We start from the raw sequence: 10,022 nt of genomic DNA, 5'->3' as shown, positions 1-10,022 counted from the left end.
GGGCAAAATGCAAGTACTGCCCCAAAGTTTGGGATCATTACACAAAGTTTTTTTATTTCACATATTTTCATTTTCATTTTGGGGAGTCATTATGTTTAATTAATGTATGTTTGTAACAACAACTAAAAGCTCCTATGCTCTACTTTATTTCCAGGTATGTGTATTAAGATGACAAAAATGGTGCAGCCACTACTAAGTTAGTTTTTAGCTCTATATGTAATAGTTTAGCAACTTTAGGTAATTGAAGTAATACTATCACTAATAGTGAAAATGTTTCTATGATGTATGTTCCACCTTAAACTATAAATAAAAGTTATCGTTTGAACAAAAAAAAGACATGTCTTTTTCAACTTTTTAATGTTTTACTGATAAGTCTCATGGCTGCTAGTCATAAACCGAAAAATCGAACCAAACCGAACCAAACCGGTGGTTATTATTTTATTCGGTTTGGTTATGGTTTTAGACATTTAAAAACCTACTAAATTGATTTGGTTATGATTTTAATCAATAACCGACCAAACCGAACCATGAACACCCTTAAAAAAAAAAAAAAAAAAAAAGGCAAAAGATATAGATTGACTCCTAAACTGACATAGATTGCCCCTAAATTATACCCGAAATCTCGATATCACACTCAAACTATTAAGGCGACCTATTACACACCTAAACATTTAAAAAGTGAATTTCTTTACCCCTGAGAGCTGATGTGGCATAACAAAGAATTTTGATTAAATAATAGGAGAGTGAGGTCAAAATTAAAGTAAAAATAAATTTTAATTTTAATAAAAAACTGATTCACCCCCCCCCCACCCAAAACCTTCCTCCACCTCCACGTCAACCCACTCTCTCTTCTCCTCCACGCCGCCCCCCGCCCCGCCGCCCCACACCCTTCTTCTTCTTTATTTCAAATTCTAAAAATTTGAAATTAAAAAAATATATATATAGTGAACACCCCACACCCCCTACCCCAACAACACATTCAAACTCCATAGCAAGAAAAACCCCATTTCCTTCATTTTGGATCCCAAAAGGAAAGAAAAAGTAAACTTGTTTGGTTCTTCGTAGGGAAAAAGTAAGACTAAAAAGATGAAATGGTGAGATGGTGGTGGTGAAATTGATGGTGGTGGTGGCGGATATGGTGTTTCCGGTGAGATGTGGTGGTGGGATGATTTATTGATGAAGAACATATAAATATTAGAGGATTTTAATGGTTAATTAGGGATTAATTAGTGTAAATATAATTAATAAAAGAAAAATCAAATGAATAATAAGGAAAAGAATACAAAAATTAAAATTTAAAAGATTTCTTACGTGGCACTAACGTGGCGCTGACGTGGCGAGCGAGTGTGTAACACTTCCCCTTATGCAACTGGTTATATGTGTATCAGGGGGTAAAGAAATTCATTTTTTAAATGTTTAGGTGTGTAATAGGTCACCTTAATAGTTTGAGTGTCATATCGAGATTTCAGGTATATTTTAGGGGTCAATCTATGTCTTTTGCCGGAAAAAAATTGTTTCTCCTATTATATAGATAAGATATATAGATAGATAGATAATTCACATGATATAAGATAAGATATATAGATAATTCACATGATATGGATAATTTTTTCACATCAAGCACGAGTCCTTTTTTTTGGCAAAAATTAAAATAATGAGTCTCTTTTTACAAAATATAAACTTATGGGTCAAGTTTTATATTTAAAAAATTTTGAAATTCTAAATTCTACTTTTTAGAAAATTTGATATTTGAAATCATGATATGAAGTTGAAATTGAAAATTTATGTAAAATTCCTAAACAAACACTGATTTGAAATTAAAATTTGAAACCAAACTCTCTAATCAATACTTAGGAAAAAACTGTACATGAAAGTTTCTATTGACTACTTTTGGTTTGCAGTTATTGTGTTACAGTACGGGTCTTTCCTTGAGGGGTTAAAATTTGATGCTACGTACTAGTAAATGATCATTAGGTATAGTTATATAGAATTGGTTATAAATATATTAATTGAGTTGGACGTGTTCATTCCTTTTGACAACTTTAGCATATTATCTCATACTCATTTCTACTCTATTTTTCCGGAGTTTATTCTCCAGGAAACTCCATTTATACCTAAACGAGTCATGAAGAAAATAACGAACATTCACTATCTTCATATTGGATAATGAACAAGGTTAAAATGGAAGACAAATCGTTAATTCAAACTGAACTGTCAAACTAGCCTAATTATCCACCAGAGCCGTATGCAATATGCATCATTGGCATGAAAAAACTTGTTTTTAGGGAAAAGGGCTGACATGAAAGTTTCTATTGACTACTTTTGGTTTGCAGTTATTGTGTTACAGTACGGGTCTTTCCTTGAGGGGTTAAAATTTGATGCTACGTACTAGTAAATGAATCATTATGGTCACTCTGCTTACTTCAATCATCTCATGAATTGGTTATAAAAAAGATTTTTTTTTTTTTATTGAGTTGGACGTGTTCATTCCTTTTGACAACTTTAGCATATTATCTCTATATAAAATATTGACTTTATTTCTACTCTATTTTTCCTTTATTTTTTGAGTTTATTCTCCAGGAAACTCCATTTATACCTAAACGAGTCATGAAGAAAATAACGAAAATTCACTATCTTCATATTGGATAACGAACAAGGTTAAAAGGGAAGACAAATCGTTAATTCAATAATCATCCTTCGCTATCAATGACGTTAATTCATTTTAACTGGGGTAAATATGAACCTTTTCAGAGAGGTAAATCGTTCAATTTAAGTGCATCTTTCAAAATGAATCGCCAAAATTAGCCTAATTATCCACCAGAGCCGCATGCAATATGCATCATTCAATACAATTGCATGAACACAAGACCAAGATATAATTTACTTCCCCCGTTTCATTTTATGTGTTTTTTTCTTAGATTACAAAATCATACTTTGGTTTATATTTGAAACTCTTTAACTTTAAATTTTATTTTTTAATAACATGTTCCTATGGTCATCAAATACCATTAAAATCACAAGTTGTAGATACTTTATTCGGATCGAAAGAATCGAGCGTCGTAATATTTTAGACATTTTTTCGCAAATCAATGTATAGAATCATAAAATCTTGACATATACGATAAATCATACAACAAAGAACATATACTAAAAAAGCATAATATTATAATATAATTTGGCCAATTCTACATATTGAAAAACTAATATTAAAATCATAAAAAACAATTGAAAGAATAATCTCCCCATAAACGAGACTCTTTAGTGATTAAATTGTGAATGCTATTGTATTATGTTGTATGAGGAAAATTCTTCAATTTATAGATGTCCAAAACTTTTTTCTCCAATAAAGAAGTTACCCAAATATGAAATATTAAGATTTTTCTTTTGGAAAATGTAAAATCAAATATAATAAACACTTGATCCTTCCTTCAGGAAAAAGTATACTCCAAATATAATAAGAAATTCAAGGCAAAACCCAAACATACCTTTGGTACAAACATCCACTATGTAATAGCCTTTACCGTCACTTCTCCTGTAAAGAAACTTGTAGCAAAGCTTTTGTCTCCCACGGGCTACAAATACAAGTTTTTGTCTTTACCTCTCATTGTGTCTGTAAAATGTCATCGACCACCTGCATCGATAACATGGGCCACGTGGTTAATGTTAATTACAGCTAGGAGTAATTTGGTAAAAGGCATCTCAAGAAAGCATCACGGTATAGTGTATTAGTGTGGTTATATGCCAATGTCAAGTTATATGACGTTCCAACTCAAATGTTTAAACTTTGAATTGAAGCAACATAGAGGGGATATTAAGACCTTAACTTGCTTCACTTATCATCTTAATTATTTAGCTTTTGAATTTAATGTGTAAGATGGTTTTTCACCATTTATTAAAATTATAACTTTTGATGATAAGTTGGTATTTAGCTTTTGAATTTAATGTGTAGATGGTTTTACACGATTTATTATATTTATAACTTTTGATGATAATTCCAATGGGTGAATGACAAAATCGAAGTACTATTACTAGTGCATCTGAGCATCTGAAATATCTTAAATAGAATCTATTAGAAAGTTAGAAAGATATTAAATTACACATATCATCGATTCTCATTGGGCACTCGATATCAATTAAGAAAACATATTCTTTTCTCATCTAATCCCTTTTCTTTTTCTTTTTTCCTTTTCCTTTTTTGTGTTACGAAAGTAATGTATTGTGTCTACATGCAAAAATAGTGTTGAAAAAACAGATAAATTTCTTAAGTATTCGGTCAATCCGTCTAATTAGAACGGATTTGATAATTAATTTATCAAGAGTGGATCAAATATAGATCATATATATTATCCATTTCTTAAAACTGATAACTGATGGGCATAAATGTTAAAAATTCTCAAGCATTAAACCAAGATAAAATATTATTTGTTGCTTGGATGGATCTAATGCATTTGTTAGATATTCATGTAAATCCAGTAAATATTTCGCGTAGATATCATATTTCTAATTAAAAATTCACTAAATATTTATAAATATTTCATCGTGAACTCAATTATTATTGTATTTTTCACTTGAGTTCGTGAATCTATAAACTTCAAATGTTGAATTACCTCTATCTATTCTTAGGTGAAAAAACAAGCACTATCATAAAATTTCATTTTCGTCCGTCACGAAGTCATAAAAATTCACCTCTATAGGTTGATAGTTGTACTGTTTTTCAACTAAGGGGGTTAAAAAGTGACTATTTGGAAAATTTTACCCTCAGAGGGTCAAACGCATTTGGCAATTTTGCAAGGACAAGCGACATTACTTCAAGAAATCCTTCTCTTCCCTCATCCAACACCCTTCTCTGGTGAGTCATTTTCTCTCTCACTTTGTGGAGTTTAGAAGAGCTGAAGCTCTTTAAACTATTCTCTGTTTGGACGTAATGGCCCTCCAAGCTTTGAAATGGACTCCTATTTAAAGTTAGGATAAAGATTATTTATCGTCAAATTCATTTTCTTGTTCTTTATAGCTTCCTTAGATGATTCTAGGGCTTCACATTTCATCTCCTGTTAGTCCTTTGAAGGATAGATATATTAGATAAAAATCTGTGATGGAGAACTCTGTTTCATCCTGAAAAGAAAGGGTCCCAAAGACTTAACATCAAATTAAAGTTTCTGGTACCACCTGAGTGCCTAACCTGTTGCACACTACAGCTTTTTTCCACTATTAAAAATAAATGTTGTGCAACCTGATACTGTTCTTTTGCATAAAACCCTTTACTTTGATGATTTACAACGAAGACACGACAAGAGAATCAGAAATGTGCTTTAACAGTATTAAATAGTGTATATACTTTAGTACTGGTATATATTTCTATGGGCGGGTCGGATATTTTCTCTACTTTATTTAACCCGGCCCGACCCATTGCAACACTAACCCGTATAGTAATGTGGCCAATGCCAGTGCTAAAGGTAAAAAGTAATATCCGTCGACCAAAAAAATAAAAAGATCAGGTGGACGCGAGAGAATAATATGCCGACTTGCAAAGTTTAGTGGGCATCCACGTGTCTTGTTGGCATCGTCTTATATAAATGTGCTGTCACTATCTTTGTTTCAAACAACTCTAATACTAAACTGCATTTAGTTCTCACCTGATTCGGCAGACACAAAGACTAATTTTAGTTGAAGGAAAGCTTTTGTTTTTCAGCACAAGAAATAATGGGTAAATTCTTGACTGCGATGACTCACCTTCATACTCTTGCCGGGTAATTTTAAGTTCCTTATCATTTTCATTTCAACTTTCTGTTCCTAGTGAAGCTTTTGTTCTGAGTTTATTTTTGAAACTATCTTCATATGCAGGCCATCGGTGATGTTGCTCTATCCTCTGTAAGTATACTCATTAAAAATAAAATAGATACTTATTGGTTTCAGTGAGCATTTTAGGCCCCTTTTGGCCATAGATTTAGATGAAAAAGTTTGAAATGATATTTGGAGATTATTTAAATGAGTTTATCTATTGAACGGGCCTATTACTATTATTTTTTTTTTATAATGTGGTCTCCGTGTCGGCTGTTTATATGCTGTGTTCAAGATACAGTAAACCCGAAAAAAAAAAAAACAGAAGAAAAAAAAAAACAGAAAGCTGAAAAATATCCGAGACCACAAAAGTCACTGTGTGTCCTTGAGGAATTTAATCGCCTCATCTAGTGGCGGTGCCAGGATTTTCTATTATAGATACATATCTACCGAGAATAATTTTAGCCTTATACATACACCGTAATTTTTCGCCGAGGGGTTCAGATGAACCCGCGGAGCCTACCTAGCTCCGCGCCTGCCCTCACCATATCCGAGATTATGGATTACTTCCTCCCAAATATACATGTCGCAGGTGTAGCGGTACTTCAAACTCGAATAACTTTGTCGAACGCAAATTCGGCAACAAATCACACAAAGACTCAATATTTGTTTGTAAGAAAATATGTATCGATATTTGTTTGTAAGAAAACATGTAGAAGAGGTGCATAATTTTTCTATTCGGAAAACTGAGGCTAGTCCTCTAAATTTATAGCCAACAAAGGGTATAGTGTGAAGGGGTGTGATTGTGTCTTATCAGAAAAGTCACAACCTCACAACCTCATCCTTTTTCCTGTGTCTTTTCGGAAAAACACAACCTCATCCTTTTTCCTGTGTCTTTTCCGGAAAAACACCTCTTCATTTCCCATTCACACACAAAAAACCCAACATGGGCTTGGTTTATTATTTCAACTTTAAACTTGCAATATAGAATTTGAAGTTTCAAAAATATGATTAAGGGGAGTTTTCACCCATAAAATTTTAACTGTGTGTTCACATACGAACTCCAAACGCAATTTCAATCACTAAATATGATTTTTCTACTTAATTTCAATTTTTTTTTTCAATATCAACCAATTCATGTCCAAGGGCCAACCTAATATATTGTCTTAAACCTCAATTATTTCAGTTTTCCTTGTTCTCAAGAATGATATGTTAAACATTTTCATTACGTCTTATTTTCCGTGTGTGTGTTATTTTTTTGGCATGAAGATATGCATCAGTAGTGGCTATAGAGAGCAAATCGAAGTTGGATGATCAGCAATGGCTAGCATACTGGATTCTCTACTCTTTTCTCACTCTCATGGAGATGGTTCTTCAACCTGCTCTTGAATGGTAAGTAACCTCTTACCCTCGCGCCCCTCGTTCCCTGCCCTTTTCTCTAAGAATAGCAAAGAAAAGAATTAGTACTAGTATATCAAAACTAGGGCCTATATTTAGAAGGTTACTCTGTAATTGGATTTGGGTATAATTTACATTGTTTGGCCAAGCAATTACTTAATCAGCATCAGCATAGAATGTGCGTTACTTGATAGCGATTACACCCTCTAAGGGAACAATGAAAGGGTGGTGGTAATTACATGGTGTAATTGTCATGCGACTTTTCAATTTTATTTATTTTTTTGATATTTTTTATATGCGCACATATTTGTCAAATCTAAACTAAATTTATTTAATTTTTTTAGTTAGATTTATTTAAAATAAAGAATATCAAATTATGTAAATATACTTGTGAAACCAAACATGACATTAGGAATTACACTGTAGTTTTGTTGGTAAGTGGCAACTACGTAATTGCATAGTGATTTTACACAGCTAAGTAACTACACAGGAAATGGTTGGACTAGCTATTATTTATGTACATACATTATCAAATAGGTCGTTGAATGGATTTCTAGTCTGGTCAAAACTCGGTAGCAATTACACAGTAATTTCCAGACAGATCCTAGAAGAGGAGAGGAAACAGAGAGAAAAATAATCTTCAATTTCTATACTTGATTTGTAGGATACCTATTTGGTATGATGTGAAGCTAGCAATGGTGGCATGGCTGGTTCTTCCCCAGTTCAGAGGAGCTGCATTTATTTATGAAAAATTTGTTAGGGAAAAGCTCATCAACAGATATGGAGCTCGATATTTCAGAGAGAAATCTCCCCCTCTTGCCAAGGTGATTGTCTTCTTCTTCATTTTTTTTTTTTTTTTTTTTTTATTCATTGACTGATTTAATAATCCCTTTTATCCTTTAGAAGTTGCGATAGTTAAAGGTATCAACTTTAATTAGAATTTATGCTAATCACACAATATTAAGAGTAAATTTTATGCCATTCATTTAATTAAACTGGCTATGGCATGTTATTGCTCTATTTTTTCTTTCCAGGTTATTGTATTAGGCTTGTTTTATTGGTTATTGATTATTCTACCAATGCCTAACCATGAAGATTTATCTATGGTTAATGTAGGTCACAAGCTTAAAATGAATATATTTTATGGCTAATGTAGGTCATAAACTTAATATGGATAGATATTTATATGATGCCACACTGGGTGATGGAGACTTGAAAATATTGTACTCTTATTTCACAAAAATACATTGTACCGCGATTTCATGGATCTTTGATGTGCATGAGGCCAAAGAGTAATATTTCCGATGCCTAGTCAGTTGATTCCAATTAATTGTTCTTGGTTCTTTTATTGGTTTTTGGTACAGGTGAATTTGAAACACAGTGAGGACTGACTACTGAGGAGGCGAATTTATGTGGAACCGTTGTGCGCTCGTTTTGTAATCAGCGAAAAACACTGTATTTCATCTGTAATATCAAAATAGGAATTGATGAAAGATAATGTGGATTTTGTATCCTGACTTTTAAAGTTTGTAATAATCTGTTTGCTTGTCGATGAGAGTTCTTAATTATTTCCTCCAATCTTAGTTAATGTTGACGCATGTCTGGAGTTGGTGCTTGAGATCGATTCTCACTAGAACGTTTGAGTGTATCGCGATAGCATTCAAAGTGTTGCAGCTTTTGTTAATTGGTCACTGATGGATTTCTCCGCGTGTATATGAAACAGGTGTGATTGAAGGCTGGGAAAATTTACTTAAAAATTGAGCTAATTGAGGTCTGGCCTTTTTTCGGACTTTTTCCGCATAGCGGTAGCTTAGTGTACTGGATTTTCCTTTTAAGCTAAAAGAGCTTGTCTTGTTCTTTGGATTGAGATCTTCAATATATAGGAATATTGTCACCGGAGAGTCAGGAATCATCCAAAACTTGCAAAAGAACAATTGATTATAGCTTGTCCTCTTCTGTAAAACGAAACAAAACATGCGTACATTTTGAGTATACCTTTTGAAGAAGAGCTACAGCAAGTTATCATGGGTATATATCCTCTGTTTCCTGTTTAGCAAATGAGAATATATGCACCCTAAAGCGGATGAAAATAATAAAGTAATACAAGTTTCCTCATATTTTTCAGCGAAATCAATTTGAACTTGGGATAGATATCTGACTATTGGAGATTTTGCGTGTTAAAAAAAGAAGATGGTGCAGCCGATGGGGTAACTCTGTTCTTTAAAATACAGAGGCAAATTTTAAGATCATTCATATAGTTTAGAGTGGATCCCCCTTTACCAAAATGTTAGGGAAACGATACCCCTCACATATTGAATGAAAACGATAACCCCTATTCAATATTTTTTCGTGAGAATAAGTAATTAATTCCAAAATAATAATAAAAAGTTACTAAACTAGCCATTGAAAAACGAGATTTAATCTTTGTTAAATCTTACCTATATTTTTATCTACATGTCCAAGTTTTGAATTTCGTCTCTCTCTCTCTCTCTAACTATATATATATATATATATATATCAACAATTAAAATTAAAAACACAAAATTTGGTGGATTGAAAACAAAAGAGAAAATAATTTAATTGCTTATGTAAAAGATTTCTAAATAGTAATTATTAAATATATCAATATAGCTCACGACAAGTAACAAGAGAAAGTTTCTATTTATATTTTGGACGAGTTCAAAATCACGACTAATATCATATATGATATTATTTTGATTAAACGTAAGATACTAAATGTCAAAAAAATAGTTAAATTATCATAGTAAGAAAAGCTGAATGAGAAAAGGGTTAGAGAAATACACACACACACACATACATATATATATATATTATGAATTAAATCT

At 32.3% G+C, this 10,022-nt stretch overlaps 1 protein-coding gene across 1 annotated transcript; it reads left to right on the top strand.

Moving 5' to 3' along the window:
* Positions 1–4,778: 4,778 nt before the first annotated feature.
* LOC132052547 (HVA22-like protein e) lies at positions 4,779–8,728 on the top strand. The gene is made up of 6 exons (XM_059444134.1): positions 4,779–4,849; positions 5,690–5,747; positions 5,842–5,868; positions 7,048–7,170; positions 7,841–8,000; positions 8,541–8,728. The coding sequence occupies exons 2-6, from the start codon at positions 5,701–5,703 to the stop codon at positions 8,565–8,567; spliced, it is 384 nt and encodes a 127-aa protein (XP_059300117.1). The 5' UTR covers positions 4,779–4,849; positions 5,690–5,700; the 3' UTR covers positions 8,568–8,728.
* The last annotated feature ends 1,294 nt before the right edge of the window (positions 8,729–10,022 follow it).

This window comes from Lycium ferocissimum, chromosome 4 (assembly GCF_029784015.1).
Source record: "Lycium ferocissimum isolate CSIRO_LF1 chromosome 4, AGI_CSIRO_Lferr_CH_V1, whole genome shotgun sequence".
Taxonomy (NCBI): Eukaryota; Viridiplantae; Streptophyta; class Magnoliopsida; order Solanales; family Solanaceae; genus Lycium; species Lycium ferocissimum.
Note: the sequence above shows the minus strand (reverse complement) of the source record. Positions and strands in the feature narration are given on the sequence as shown.

Coding starts and splice junctions, on each gene's coding strand:
- LOC132052547 (XM_059444134.1), top strand. CDS start 5,701: ATGGGTAAATTCTTGACTGCGATGACTCACCTTCATACTCTTGCCGG. Junction 5,748..5,841: donor CACCTTCATACTCTTGCCGG/GTAATTTTAAGT, acceptor CTTCATATGCAG/GCCATCGGTGATGTTGCTCT. Junction 7,171..7,840: donor CTTCAACCTGCTCTTGAATG/GTAAGTAACCTC, acceptor CTTGATTTGTAG/GATACCTATTTGGTATGATG.